The sequence below is a fragment of the Spea bombifrons genome, chromosome 7, assembly GCF_027358695.1.
Source record: "Spea bombifrons isolate aSpeBom1 chromosome 7, aSpeBom1.2.pri, whole genome shotgun sequence".
In the NCBI taxonomy this organism is placed as follows: Eukaryota; Metazoa; Chordata; class Amphibia; order Anura; family Pelobatidae; genus Spea; species Spea bombifrons.
The window spans coordinates 13416304-13433048 of record NC_071093.1 but is presented as its reverse complement, the minus strand read 5'-3'; the positions used below and the strand labels follow the sequence as shown (position 1 = coordinate 13433048).

The 16745-nt window shown below is 37.7% G+C and overlaps 1 protein-coding gene across 1 annotated transcript in view; it reads right to left on the bottom strand.

The window, feature by feature from the left end:
- OSBPL6 (oxysterol binding protein like 6) overlaps positions 1–16745 on the bottom strand; it is a 62567-nt gene that overhangs the window by 25719 nt on the left and 20103 nt on the right. Inside the window, exons 4-7 of the mRNA XM_053470991.1 lie at positions 16264–16294; positions 4145–4381; positions 624–746; positions 206–259 (exon numbers count right to left, since the gene is read on the bottom strand). Of these exons, the coding sequence (XP_053326966.1) occupies positions 206–259; positions 624–746; positions 4145–4243 (276 nt within the window). The 5' untranslated portion in view covers positions 4244–4381; positions 16264–16294. The remainder of the gene's footprint in view (positions 1–205; positions 260–623; positions 747–4144; positions 4382–16263; positions 16295–16745) is intronic.

The following is a 16745-nucleotide window of genomic DNA, read 5'->3' as shown; positions in this document are numbered from 1 at the left end:
CATATTTAAGACACAAAGACTTTCATGAACTACTATGTAATTAATGATCATTCAGCCAGTATGTGATTTCTATGTAATGGAGATATGGGTTTATGGATTTCACAGCTTTTAAATGTTCTGCTCCAGACCAACAGTTCAAAGAATTCCCAATTAAATGTACATACACACACACACACAAGTTTAAAAAAACTTTAATCAGACTTACATCGATTGGAGATTTGGAATATTTCAGTATGCCATTTTCCAACACAAAGAACCTCTGTAAGAAAAGGAAATGTACCTTTAGCATAAGGACAAAATATAAAAAGTGTTAAAAATAAAGAAATCACCAACCAGTTTCTAATAAAGCCATTGAGCGAGCAAGACATGTATTCCATCCATAAAATGTTAAAGAAACCATCCGTCATTTGATTGGGACCCCATATGTTGTCCTTTTGTAGAAATTGGAGAAATCTTATGGAATTATAGGTGGGGAAGGGACCTTCTTAATGTATTTATTACATTAGAACTTTAGGCATTAAAAACGTTAACTTAATCGTGTCTGCCACCCTGCCCTATGTTTAAAATGTTACACAGTGCTCCAAGTAACAAAATAGGTTAACCCTATATATAGCAAAGCATACCTTGTGCCATCCTTTCAGAGGCCATTTCCTTTTCTTCACCATAAATCCTTCATGTTTCTCTGGCTTTTGGACATTTGTATGTCCGATCTTCAGCCCTTCTATGATCTCCCAATTGTCTACTTCCTGTAACAATTAATGGTTCAACAATTACAAGACGTGATCACAATCCACTTTCAGATGACGAGAAGAAAGATTTTTCCCTGGTCACTTTCCCCTTCAGAAAGATAAGAGTGCAGAGGACAATGGACAAGCAATATTTGCTATATAATCTGATACACAATTTTAATTCTCAAGTAAATAAACAGGATTGCGAAAGGACTGATGTTCTGAAAAAAGATACAAAATAGAATATTTTCACCAAAAATCCAGTTTTGAAAAATGCATACAACAGATCATGGCTTTGACCAGATAAATGAGACCAAGCAACAGGCACACAATCTTTCCCACAGGGGGTTTCAATAAACTTAATTTTAGTGATTAAATCAGAATATTTTCTCTCTTTTCATTAAATTCATTTTTAATGTGTTTTAATTTCATATTGCCCTGTTGTTAAGACAACAGACCAATTCACTGAGTAAGTACAGTGTAATAATAGAACAGATCACTTTCCTTTTCCCTGCAGACATGGAGCATTGTCTCAGCTATATGCAATTAAGTGATATATCTCTTGATGCTAACATTTTATTTTTTCCTGCCCAGATATTCCTTCCACTCTAACACACCGTCGATTTAACAGCCGACATGAACCACTGTCATTCCCCTACCAACCATAAAAGGGAATCAATATATATATATATTAATAACGACTCTACATCTGTTTTTTGGTCATTGTTGAATGTGTGAGGAGCCAATTGTGTCTCCATAATTCAATGCCATTGTGTTATGTGTTAATCCTTTCCTGTTTCCTGTCTATTACGCCTCCCCAGATAAAGTGGCTATATAAACTATGCCCAGTCCCAATAAAGACTGTTCTCTTGCATCCCGACCGGTGTGTTTGTTTGAAGCTTGTTTACCCAGAGTATTACTTTGTTCTCTGCTCATCTTGTAGCTGGACAGATTGTGAGAAAGGAAACAACGACAGCCACAGAGGTCCTGCTAGACCACCTGGTTTCTCATTACACTGATGGCAGTAGTGGCATCTGATACTCATTGTAGACGTCCAAGCCACCACCTCGGACATCAACAGAGTCAGGATGGACGTCAAGCAGCCCAAGGACTACTGTGAAACAGACAAAGGACTCATCTTTTACAGAGAGTTCCTGAACCACCCCGACAGTAATTCCACAGAGTTCTGGGTCCTCAAGATTGTGGATGTTATTATTAAAAACACAGAGAAGAAAAGATGAAGTTACAGAGATGCTGGACAAGAGAATCACAAAAGCTGTTGGAAGAGCCAGAATGCGAACAGCAGAGCCCCATTGTCACGGCTCTATGCTGATTTAAAATGAGAAGCCTTTCCTCCCTGTGTCAGGCTGGATCAGCAGTCTTGCATTCCCTGTGTCAAGACTATATCAGCTGATGTCTAACTAACTGCCCCCTAAGTACCATAGTTACCCAGTTGGCTGCTATCAGGTAATTCCTTTCAGGCTATGTAAGCAGCCAGTTCCATTTCCTCTTTGCCCTTGTGTCTGTTCCGGCTTCCAAGTGTGTTATTTTGTATTCTGTGTATGACCTGGCTTCGTCTGACTTCTATCCTGGCTCTTGTTCCCTGGGTATTGCATACTGACTTCGCTGATCTTCGTATTCCTGAACCCGGCTCGTCTGACTACCCGTCCTGGCTACCGAACCCGGCTTGACTTTTGATTACGTTTTGGGCTACGATTCTTCACTTTGCATTTGCCTTATTAAAGGTGTTATTATATTTTACTTTTTGTGTCTGTATGGTTCTTGGTCCCTTACACCCATCCACTTTGGTGGATTGAAGTACAGAGGTGCAGAACAGAAAAACACCCACAAAAGTCAGAAGTGCTGGGATACGGGATGCCAGAACCCCATCCACATTAGTAGACTGGGATGCAGGGATGGATGGCATCAGAGCCTGATCCCTGGGCTATTAGAGGTATAGGGATACAGAGCGCCAGAGCCTCATCCACTGCGGCAGTCGGAAGTGCCAGGATGTGGGGTGTCAGATTCTCGTCCCCAGTGATGGTCAGAAGTGCCGGGATGTCGGATGTCAGAACTTCATCCACAGACCAATCTGAGATGGCAGGATGCAAGGCGCTAGAGCCTCATCCCCAGTGGCAGTCAGAAATTTTCACGAAAACACACTACATGAGTGTAGCGCCCACAAGAAAAGAGGGAGTTCCTGGGCCTGGTATCACCAGCACTAAATTACAATGGCCTTTCGACGAGCATGATTACAGGGATAGAAAGTTAGGATCCACATTTACACTGAGGACAAAGACAAACTCACAGTACAATCTGTTTATGATTTGTCATAAGGCTGGACATTTTTTATTCTCTCTTTTTATTCATTTAAATAATGATTGCTTGTTGGGATACCAAAATAGGAGGATCTGGACCATACTTAAATGATGATGAAGATTGAGTAACAGGACTTTGTACTTATGAGACGAACGAGATGATGAGCAGCGGAAGTCTTGCAAGATGGGAATTTATTATGGAATTTTACACTGTTGTTATGGATACGGAGATGGACCACACTAAATTATTCAATATACATTATTGTCTATAATTATACAACAAAGTTAAGTAATTAGTGAGGTAGCACAAAAGTCAATGTAAAATTGCAGTCCCAATAATTTTCATAAAATGGGGGTCCATCGTTCGTTACAACATACTGTACATACACACACACATACATACTGTCTTGTATCCCCTGTCATAAAAATTACATACCCTTTGAATTTATGTCTCTCTGTATGAAGGCATTTAATTAACCCCTTAAGGACAATGGGCGGTCCCTAAACCCATTGAAAACAATGCATTTTGAGCCCGTACATGCATTTTGAGCCCATTAAGGGGTTAAGCTGCAGTGACAATGCTTAAACATATTTCAGAACACACTGCACTGGATATAACTCACTAGTAACAAAAGTGTTTGTAAAGAAACAATTTAGCACAGTAGTGAAACACCCCATAAACAACAAAGGATGGAGTAGATTTTAGCTGTACATGCTTAGATAGTTACGTAGTAAATCATTAATTGAATAGTCTAAAAATGTAAATCCGTCAATAAACTCTCAAATAATAAATAAATACTGATAAAATGAATTTCTCAAAAATTAAAACACAAATAGGTAAAATAGAAAAATAATTACTAAATTAATGTTTTGTTTTGGAGAAATTAACACCATTCAATTATGATATATATATATATATATATATATATATATATATATATATATATATCAAACAAAAACTTTAGTGAGGAGGTTGAAAGGTATGCAATGTCACGGGCACCAGATGAAAGATTAAATGAAAAATATAGAATGTGGAATATAAAAAAATTACATGTTGTGGATAATATTATTATACATCAAAGGAACACTTATTCTTACCTGTCTACTGTCCCTTTGTGAAGACGATGAAGAGGAGGCACTTTTGTGCGTAGGGGTGGTTTTGTGAGCTGGAGACATTCCTTTTTCTTCTGAACTCATCTTCAAAGATCAAGATGGTTTTAATGTGCCAATGGGAACATATCAGACTTCTTGCTTGATCATACAGTATTGTACATTTGGAAGTTTTTCAAAATAAATTAATTCATCTCATAGTCCATGTTCAACAGACAGAAGAATCTAAATTAAGAAAGAACAAACGATATAGTTTGAGTGTAAAATAACATTGGATGTAAAAAGAATAGTTGAGAAAAACTCCATGTGTGCTGCCTGAACTAAGGGATCAATAAGTGGCCTAGGACCTCTAGCAATATTTAATACAAATTCTGCCAACTCACTCTGTGTAGCTTCTGCTGTTTTCAATCACAAGTATCCAGACACCGAGAGTTGTTTATTTTGAGCTCTGAAGGCTCATTTGCCTTGGATGACTTTTCATTATATCCACAGCTGGGTCTGCGAGAGATCCAAAGCTGTCTAATCTTCCAGTGACCACAACATTACAATAGTGCATACAATATGCAAAACCATAAAAAAAATAAAAAAAAATAAAGCCTTCAAGCCTTTTTGTTGCCAGTTAATAAACACCTTACTGTACAATTTTACACATTATCAGATATCCAATGTATATACGAGGACATCAATTCTATTCAGACTTCCAACATCTCTACAAAAATATGTGCCCAGTGCTTTTCAAGTGGACCGTAGATGTTATTTAGTATAATATGCAAAAAAAACTCAAGGGATGGCAAATTAACTGGAAATACATTTAGCAGGGGGGAAAAAACTCTTATCTATCATACCAGGATACACTTCCATGTAGCTGTCAGATGGTCTGTTTATAGAGGTTTATAGATAAGTTAATGAGTCAGTTGCAAAAATCACCATATCAGCTACTTATTATTAAAAGCCAAAGCCAGCAAAAATCCCTAAATTGGCTGTGCTTATATTATTTTACATTAAGTGGAATAAAATTGTACTTCTCATCAACAGCATATTGCTAGTGAATAAATCCCCAGTAGTATTCAGACCGGCTACTGTTTGTAAATCACTTGAAGAACAAAAAGTAGAACAACATTTCCAACTTTCAATCATCAAAATATAAATTAAACATTTAAATAAAAATAGAACTTAAGGTCAAGTATAAAGTTCTTGTTGATAAACCTATCTTTATCTCGTCTGCACACTTCATACAGTCAAAAGGACATATAGTTTTTTTTTTTTTTAACTATTTGGAAGAACACCAAAAAACAAAAAGTCTTTTGACTTACTAGGGTTACTAGGGCTGAAAAAAAAGGAACAAGTCCAAAGTTACCCTATCCAAACCATCCCTAATTGCACAGATTCATGGACATACATACATATACATATAACAGCAGGTGGACCAGCGAAACTGTGTTGCACAAGCCATCTTAAATATATCCAGCTCCATGTTTTCCTGCCTTATAATAACTACAAAACCAAAATGCTAGTGCAAACTCCGGAATCATACTTCATACAAATAAGAACTACGCTTACCCTTGCTATTTGAATGAATGCAAATAATCCCAGTACTTTACGAGAAGGTTAGTCCCAACTGATAAAGACACAATTACTGAAGTTTACATGGCAGTTTTGATTATGGGAGTTGACTATAAGAAAGTGCTACCATAAACAAGTCCACATGCTTGTGGTCATTTCAATACAAACAGATCATTGTTTCGTCCATTATAAAGTCTCAGGTTTCTAAAATAATGTCAATATTTTGCAAAAACTAAATAGCCAAGAATAATTATATTCCCATTATTATTAATTATTATATATTATTATTTATACCCCACCATATTCTGTAGCACTGTACAAAAACAATAGGTTAAATGGTTGCATGTAAGAATCTGCCAATTTTGACTTCATATTATGATTAATAATAAAATAAAATGTTATTTAACAAATTAAATCTGATCAGTGGGTGATCATGAGTGTAGGATGACCACATGTCTTGGATTACCCAGGACAGTCAAGCAATGGGACGTCATGTCCCCCTGTCCCGGACAGTCCAGGACAGCCTCAATCCGGGACTATGCATTAAATGAGGGCTCTCAGGTGGCACTTTACGTCTGTCTGAAAACAAATTGAACCCGTCCACTCAATAATCTTCCTGGGGGGGGGGGCATGGCAGCCTGAGCTGTGAAACCAGCAAGATGAGGAGGGACCGAGCTAGGCTCAGCCAAGGTTGGCACTGGGAAGCTGTTTTTTGGGACAAGGTTGTCACTTGGAAGCTGTTGTTTTGGACAAAGTTAGTAACGGGAAGGTGTTTTTTTGGGACACAGCTGGCAATGGGACTTTAAGAAGTGTGTAATTTATTTTGCAGTTTATTATGTATGGTTAGTAATTCATACAGGTTTTAAAAGTTCCTGCTCATTGAGAAATAATAAAAAAGAGATGGGTAACATGTATAGAAGTATGACCTTTTTAGGTAGCCAGCGATTGTGTAAATACTGAAAATGCACTGACAAATACGTTTTCGTCTGTCCCAAGCATAACTTTGATCCAATGCACTCATCAAAGTAAGTGTACCTGAAAGGCAGTTAGGAATTGTGGTCACCCTACATGAGTGTGTATTATTTAGTAGTAAAGGATGAAGAAAGACATTTGATAGAAGAATTATTGAGGGAGTCATATATATTTCGACGAGACACATTTGGTTAAAAAAGTAGATTGCTCAGGAAGTGGTAAAGACAGAATTTTGTAGGAGAGAAAAGTGTGGGGGACAGAAAAGATAGGTGAAACATGAAAATCTGAAAATCTGACTAATACTACTTCCTATTAACCAAATATGCATACAACACTTTAAACTTGCCTAAGCCCTGCTTGGAAAAATATCTGCACATAACCATGTTTATAACATCACAGAAAATAATAGAATAATAGAATAATAACAGCAGCTACACATTAACTTAGTTATAACACGCATATCACAAACAAAATAAAATCTATAACACAAGAGATCGCGTGCAACTCTAAAATACATCTTGAATTACATGCTTTCGAACTAGATAACAACCCAATGACTTAGAGGTTATCTGTCCATGTGGAGATGGTGACTGGCTTCTAGTGTCCACATGCAAACTGGTTTTGACTAAGAAATCTGAAACATCTTTGCATGCAGTGAAGGCAATCTTAAATGTGGGAGCAGAGGTCTATAATAACATTATTAACCCAATGAGCACCAAACATTAAAAAAGGTAAAATGAATATTACACATATTAACTATATATCATATGATAGTAAAAAAAATATCGGAGTATATGAAAATGAAATTCAGCTTATTAACCATGCCTGAGCTTTCAACCATTTCCTTGCCTGTGTGTTTGTGGAGGAGGCGTAAGTTGGCCGCAGGGAGCAAAAGGGAGTGTGCAAGTGTAAAAGAGAAGATATGGAGGCTGATATAGAGTGGTGTGGGGCCAGTGGGCCACTTGGATGTACCTGCCTTTGGGACAAAAGATACCAGATCTCCCAAGCTGTGGATATACAGCTGGGTACACCGTCACTGGCATCAATGGAATTTAAAAAAATGTAATTAAGGAAGATGACATTGAAGGCTATCACCAATGCTTTGATGCAAGTGTATTAAGGAGCTTGAAAATTGCATCTGCTAATTCTGTGGTTAGTTTACAGGATATTTAGAAGATTGTTTATTAAATGAATTGAATGAATAAATAAATATAATATATAACAGTGCAGTAGGGTGTATGGCCCTCTTAGTAATCATTTCTGTGTAAGTATAATACCAGTATTAACTTGACAAGCTATTTATCCAACTGAACATCCTAAGTTAGCAGGTTAGATGGTCCAAGCCTACCATCTACTCCAAACAATTCTTAACAATAGGTGTAATACACTAGCAGGCTCAGCATGTTTCATGTGGTTCTCAATCAGTTGTTTGACTAAATCAAGTTTTAACCAGAGAATGTCCGCAGGTGCCCAGCTGATCACCACAACCTTTAGGACAAATCATGGTTTCCATATTCACAATGGACAGTTAGGCAGTTCCAAGTATAAACTTGCGTACACATTCAAACATTTAAACATCTGCACATGCAAACATGACTTGAAAAGCAAGTTCTCCCAACTGGTAAATTATGTAATAAATATCTATGAACAACTCTCCCCTGTTGATTTTCATCTACACAGAAGTGCCCTGTTGCGCCCTAATGCTACTTATTTCTTCTCAAAGTAATTTTTCATCTACAGTCAATAAGCTTGTAAACCATGCTAGCTTTGTTATTGTCTGTGATCCATTCAGCCTTCCTCTGCATTGTGTTATTCCATAAGACTTTTCTAGAGATCAGTATGTATTTGCAGAGAAATCACTGATATTATTATACTTACACTTTTTATGACTTGTCTGGTACATCAGCAAATGCCCTGTCAGTCACTGACCAGTAGCAGATTGGGCACCTCAGCGTGCAGCCGTCGGCTAGAATATGCTACGTGAACATAAAATGTAACAAGTGGCTGCACATGTCCAGCAAGTAGCCACATTTACATCATCAGGCACCGCTGGTCATCCTCAGTCTGGCTCCGCTAAACATCCATCTATCTCAACATCTTTCATGTTAAGACTTAAAAGGTCGCTAGCTAAAAAGTAAACAAATTTGAAACCTGATATTTTATGGAGGTCAGCATGTCCTTTTTGAATTTACTAGCTGGTTTCTTTAACAGACCAGCACTATATGCTTAAAGTATGGGGGATGTGTAGACTCATGGAAAGGACAAACTAGTCAGATATACATGCCCCATACTGCAGTGCAGCATTTTATCTATGCTGGTGGCATCAATACACAAGGGTAGCAACTGGGGCCATTACTCAAAAGGGGTAACAACACTAAAAGGAGGATAAACAACAAAGCAGTGTGGAAAATACTTTTTTTCTTATTATTGTTGTAGCTTAGCGTGTCTGGTGGGTGTCAGAGGCTGTCCTTGTGTGTGTGTTTGGGTGTCGGTGTAGCAGAGCCTGTCCTGGTGTGTGTGTGCTTGGGTGTCGGTGTGGCAAAGCCTCTCCTGGTGTGTGTGTTTGGGTGTCGGTGTGGCAGAGCCTGTCCTGGTGTGTGTTTGGGTGTCAATGTGACAGAGCCTGTCCTGGTGTGTGTGCGTGTTTGGGTGTGACGCTCTGTCCTGGTGTGTGTGTGTTTTTGGGTTTCGGTGTGACAAATCCTGTCCTGGTGTGTGTGTGTGTGTGTTTGGGTGTCGGTGTGGCAGAGCCTGTCCTGGTATGTGTGTTTGGGTGTCGGTGTGGTAGAGCCTGTCCTGGTGTGTGTGTTTGGGTGTCGGTGTGGCAGAGCCTGTCTTGGTGTGTGTGTGTCGGTGTGGCAGAGCCTGTCCTGGTGTGTGTGTTTGGGTGTCGGTGTGGCAGAGCCAGTCCTGGTGTGTGTCTCTCGCTGTTGGTGTGGCAGAGCCTGTCCTGGTGTGTGTGTGTTTGGGTGTCGGTGTGGCAGAGCCTGTCCTGGTGTGTGTGTGTTTGGGTGTCGGTGTGGCAGAGCCTGTCCTGGTGTGTGCTTGGGTGTCGGTGTGGCAAAGCCTCTCCTGGTGTGTGTGTTTGGGTGTCGGTGTGGCAGAGCCTGTCCTGGTGTGTGTGTTTGGGTGTCGGTGTGACAGAGCCTGTCCTGGTGTGTATTTTCCTGGCACTTTACTTTCTGTAGGAATAAATTGAACTATAGTCACTTTAAAGGACAAAGCTTTCTAGGTCCAGAAATCAGTGAGAGGTTGTGTTATTCAATCTATTTCAATCTGCATATTTTATTAAAAAGGATTAGTTGTGTTAAGTTGTGGCTTCAGGCGTCCCGTGTAGGATTTTTTTTAGTGTACTGACATACTCCCAATCCCATCACATTACATCATGTGTTCGAAAATCAGGAAAAGATGGGCATGGATGGTGGGCTGATTCGGTGGCGCAATGGGCCACTTTACTAGACTTGCTCCCCCAGGCCGTAGGCTGCCAGCCTTCCCCTGATTTGCAGCAAGTGCATGAGTCCATGAGCAGTAAGCTATGTCTTATAAACAGTACAGACATGCTGCTGCCATTATGCACCAAAAGGATTATTTTTTGTGTCACTTTTTTAAGGTTGTCTGTTTTCTTCACCATTATTTTTGGTTGCCTCCCCTACATGGGGAATTGAGGTAAACACTTTACAACACTGCATAAAAGCCAATATTTTTTACAGGTTGCACCTTCTTAGGTGCCGTGGTCCTGGACTGGGAACTCAACACAGTTGTCATATAATTTGTTTAAAAGCAAAAATTATATTAATGTGATATAACATTATAATTGTATTTTGTCACAACATTCATTCGATGATAGGCCATATAAATCAATAGGGCCCAAGACATATGCTTATTTTGCTTAAATGGTAGCATCAACTTTGCAGTCATCCTATATAAGGATGAAGGAAACGTAACTTCTGCAAATGCAATTGATTAGGCATGCTGGCTTTGTCACCTTTTGCCAGAGATTTCAGCCTCCGTGCCTTACTTGTTATCCATTTGTCTACAAAACTACAAGAAATCACAAACAAAAATTATAGAAAAGTGCTAATAAATAAAATGTAATTATGCTAAAAACTATGAAGATGTAAGTTTCTCTTAATTAAATATTTTGCATTATATGTTCAAATGATAACCCCATTTGCCATGTATTTTTGTCATGACAAATACATCTAATCTGTATGTGTACACTTTGCACATAGGTATATTGTTGAAGGTCAAGCTGACTATGAGTTGCAATCTTTTTCTAGATCGCAACCTCCCCAACACTGCCGTTTTAAATTGTTGATATAGTGTTTTTGTTGAGTGTAGATCCCTAGATCTTTGATGTGTTCTTAATTACTTGAGCTGAGGTACGCTAATTGTGTACACGTTGCTGCCAGGATAAAGAGTACTCCTGTGGGGCATTAAGCCTCTGTAGCTTCAAATATAAACATATGGATTAAAAACAGAGTACAAGGTTTTAGGTTTTTTTTTTTTACTCTTAAAGAGGGATTTCCACCATTTTTTCTATTGCGGGTACCAGATTAAAATGATGTTTGCGAAAGTATCCTGATCTTTTCTTTTTTCACAGTTTTTTTATTATTATCCACTTTTATGCACTCTGGCTGTTACCTTAGCCCAGTTTACTAGAAAAACACCTCGTTTTCTAATCATACCGTTTGTGATAAACAATATGTCTCAGTCTTAATCACCAAGCCGGACAGTATGACTAATGAAAGTCTATTGAGGAACAGACATCATTAATATTGCCATAAAGAAAGCGTTCAGGGCAGTTGCGTAACTACAGGGGTTGCAGCTGCGACGGGACCCATGCATCAAGGGTGCCTGGGGCGACCCCTGTAACCCCCTGTTCCTGTCTCCCATTTAAAATAGTTTAGAAAGGGTGCATCTGACCTGGACCCCACCCCACTGAAGGAGCAGGAGAGGGTGGGATGTATGTATATGTGATGTGTATAGATGTGTGTATGTAAGCATGGGTGTGCAATTGTGTGTGTGATGTACAAGTGCAAACCTTATAAGAGTTTCAGGAGCAGCATGCTCACTGCTGCAAAACCTATATATGAATACATGTTAGGCTCACTTGATCATGAAAACAATGTTTACTGCCTCAAATAACTTTAGTAAAAAATAAACTACTGTAAAAAAAATTAAAAAAATCATTTTTATTATTGGAGCTGCACAACCAAGCATGGACATGATTTTGTATGTTTAATGCTACTTTGCTCAGGTCATGTTTCTTTATATATATCAGCTAAATTGCACTTTCTTTGGTCCCACGCTACCATAATTAGTATAAACTTTCAGACATGGTATTTTGGATTGAACAAATAACTCACTACAGACGCCAAACATCCAAATGACAAATTTAAATGCACAGTAGTTATGCAACGATTATGGAGACGGTTAGTAATACAACTCACTCCCCATCCGACACTGTTGCACAAAATGTTTATAAGCTAAAATGTGGTACACGTTACCACCTTTGTGATCAATGACGTACCAGGTACTTTATGGCATAATTATTACGTAATCGGTTAAAACCGCTCCCACAATACACCACTGCTATTGACCACTCCATGACCTGAACAGTCAGTCTATAGCAGACCCCCTAGACATCTGTGCATGTGATCACATCTACAATCACATGCACGATTACTGTCAGATGACAAAGGCAATGCTACTAAGCACTCTCTTTGTCTCTGTGAGCTGGAGAGGGACAGATAATTGTAAAGAACTATAATTCCCTGGGTCCTACAATGTAAGTCTAAAATTAAAATACATTTTATTATTTTTTTTTTAAACTTGATACTAAGGGGTTATTTTTATATTTATTTTTAAGTTAATATTGTGTAGTTAGTGTGGCGGAGGTTAGTTAGATAGGGTTATGATAAGGTAGGGTTTAAAAAGTTTTTTTTTTACATTTAAAAAAATAAAAAGCAAAACTTAAAAAAATAGAAAATATTTCATAAATTTAATGAAAGTGATATAGGAATAAAGGGTGGATTCCATTTTTTTTTATCCCATTTTGTTTTTATTTAATTCATATTATATTCATGTTATATATATATAATCACTCTGGTCCTTTAGCATAAAATAGCCCTGGTCCTTAAGGGGTGAAAAAGCATGCTCTATTTTCAAGAGCGTAACAACATTCAGGAATGGTTCACACTGATGACTCGCTGTGTTTTAACACCTTTATAGAATGTCACAGTCAAAAACATCCTAATGATATTTTGTCATGAAATGAAATTATAGCCTTTTAAATTTGACACTTAAAAGGCTGATGCCATAAACAACACCTTAGTATTTTTTTTTCAGTGGGCCATTTCGCATATGTATACCAAACAGCTCAAGGATCCTAGAGATATCAGGGGAATAAAGAAGACAACCAGAGGGACCACTCCTCCTATATATATATATATATTCACATTTTATTAATAACTACCTATGTCATATGGGGATTTATACAATTGAAGGTAAACATTTCCTTGATATCAGGCAATGATGAAAAATTTTAGTTCAATGAACGGATGCAAAAAGCACAGGCTTTTAAGGATCCGGTGCTGTTAAACAGTAACCAGATAATTAGTCTATTTTTGTAGTAGGTGCCACAATAGAGCTTTTCTCAGGTGGTCATCGTATAACTACATATGTTATATATATATATTCTACCTACTACCACATACTTTTTTCTGTCCTCTTAAATGAGAAAAAATGTTCATACCATCCTACAATAAACTATGACATATATAATGAAACAACTAAAATTTAAATATAAATGACATTTATGCTTTCTCTGATACCCCCAAAAAACCCTAAAAAAGAAACCACGGACAATTGAGCAGACTCTAAAGCTTACTCCATGTATACGTATGGCTTTATTTAAACCCTGTTAACCCTTAAAAAACTGTAAAAAGATCATCAGCTTGTGTTCCGGTCTTGAAAAGCAGTGACTCATTTAAGCACAGATGTGTCCGTCTCATACATATTCCATGAGTGTTAATTTCATTTGGACAGCACAGCATCGACATCTTTGGCCTCCACACTAAAATGTGTCACCAAGAACAGAAGACCTTTCGCTACTGAATTAATTAGGAAATCAGAGCTCAACTAATTTCCATGCAGACACTGCTTTGATTTTTTTGTTTAGATTTGCGTTTGGCTTCCTTTAATGTTTTCATAGCATTCTCCTTATTAAAGTAAGCTGTGGTTATATAGTGCTGGCCACGTCCTTCTGCGTGGAATCCCCGGCATGCTACCATTTGGGCTGGACATTGCTGAGAAGTCATCCATAGAATCGCTTGTACAATGCAAAGATCTTAACCTTTATTCACTTCTTTCCAAAAAGATTAAAACAACCCTACCTCCTGTAATGCGAGTATGCCATGTACGTAAACACCTCTTTTTTGTTATTGTTTATACAACAATTCCATTCTCTGGTTTTTCATTAATTTCGGTTTCCCTGAGCTACACAGTGTAAGAAGACAATGTGTATTCAGCATGGAGAAGTAACTAATGCTTTATTTATATTCAGATAAGAGGAGGCGCATCATACACCCTTTTCTCAGAGGGAAAATGCAGACACAAGAGCTGACAGTGCTAGTCGCCGGCAAAGCAAAGGGTGCACTTGGCAACAGCAACCCCTGCGAACTAAGTGTAAACACCCTCAAAGACACACAATAATACCCATCACAAGCACGGGTAAGTTAATATGACAGTCAACCAATTCGTTTATAATAGAAAATGAAAGAAGTAAAGGTGAGGATCATTTTGAAGTGACATATAAAGGAAAAAATTCCAGAAACTGTTTGATCTCAATGGGAATGCTATTTAACACCCGTACAAATGTTTTTGTAACTTTCATATCGTGTTTTCCATGCTTGGTATGATTCATCAGATGCCTGTGCTTTATTCATTGGGTGTGGTTGCGTTACAGAGACTGGTACAGTGAGATTGGAGCATTCTTGAGCGAGGCCGCTTTGACAGCTAATTAAGTTTAAAAAGTTTCATACAGACCGTAAAATCCAAAAACCACATGGGCCAACTAGTTACTTTTTGCTACCAAACATTAGTCATATTTCCTAGGTTTCAGTAACAGCTAAGAAAATAGTTTGCCAGTAGCTGAGGATGATTTACATTATCATAGCAACCAGCAGAATGTATTAGCAAACTGGACCATTGCTATAGTAGGATATATAGTATATATAGGACTCTTTGCCACTTTGTGCCATATGTGGATGCTATGGAGTAATGCAGCCTATTTTACTTCAAAAAGCTAGACCGACTGTATATATACATTATAAACTTAGGTGTCCATTTTTCTGTGTACTGTTTTACCAAATGTTGCTATCAGCAGATTTCTAACGGTAAAAGTGACAGGTTTATTTGAATGTTACAATAGCTGTAGGAGACACAAATCTAAAGTGCTGAATCCACGAATCAATGCCAATCAATTTGGGATGGCTTATTCAGCAGGTTTCACTGAAGGCACCTACATTATCTACAATATCTGTCCAAATGTGCTATTGTGGGAAATCCTGAACAAAAGAACATAATCAGAATTTATTTGGCTTATACTAAAAATACCAAAATGTAATCTCTTGTCTGTAGTCAAATATAAAAGAACATAAAAACAGGTGCACATTGAATCAGAAACTATATTATTCAGTGCATGTGCCATCTAGTTATTATGCTCTCCTGCTAAACACATCCTTCCAAAAAGCCTCCAAATAGATCATTTCCTTCTGATAAGGCAGCTGTTTCCTTTCCTTGGTCTATTATACTGCAACGTAGGCCTCTATCGATTTTACTTTAGCCAGCATGACTCATTTCTATGAAAAAAAAAGTTTTACAGATACTTTTGATAATGTTGATAATGAAATGCTCAAACTTTTTTTTTTGCACCAAGAATCCTTTAATTTTCCAAAGATCAAGAAGACCCAACTTGTGAATGATGTACAATTAAGACCCAACCACTGATTGATGTACTCAAAGTCTTTCTGCAACATCAGCACTTTATTTTACTGACACAGTCCCCCATGTATTAGTTATTCTTTTTGTCTTGATGAACTCTCTCTGAAATTCACTCTGCTGTTTAATCAGAGTTAAGAGATTAAGGCAGATGAAAGTGGGAAACATGGAGGCGGTTACTGTATCTACTGTGAAAAAACAAAAACTCCTCTTGCATGAAAGTTCACATACAATATAATACTCGCCACCAAAAAATGCTTACTTTCATTTGTTTCGCTATAGAAGTCAGCAAATTTCCTGCTCACATAATCTAATTATGCCAGTCATACGGAACAGTATGGAAAAGTTCATGCTCATTCATGTGTACATAGGTCACAGGGGACAGTGAAATGGTGCACAAGGACTCATATATACCAAAGCACAGAGAACAGCCTGTATACCTTGATATATGTGAATACATAAACCTATTTTTAGTAACAGAAGTATGGAGTAGACAAAATTTGTCTAATCCATACAACAAACAAAAAAGTTAAAAATGAGAATAGTAAAAATGTAAGTAGAATGGATACCTGGAATTTTCTTCCAGTCCTCCAGAAACATCTAAAAATCAAAAAAGAAAACAAAATGACAAAAAATCTAACCGTGTGTTATCAGTATATTTTAATCCATACCTTATATTAAAACATTTAATTGACTAGTTAATTGAGAGATATTACTGGATATATTATTCTGAATATATATCTGTAAGGAAACATGGATTATTTGAGAGAATTGGGCTTCCCATGTTCTGATTGTAAGTATTTTTAGATTTATATATATGTTTTTCAGTGCAGTTCACATGATCAGGTCTCTGCCCTTTTTCATATAGTTAGCAGACACATGAGCAGACACAATGTGAAATATGTACCCTATGTACCTAGACGTCTCTGTTACTAAGAACATGACCGGTGACAAGTGTTAGTTTTATTTATTGATCAAGACCAGCCGCAGTTTTAAACAATACAGCAACTTGTCTGTTCCACTGGGGCAGATGCCCCGCCGGCCAGAAGCG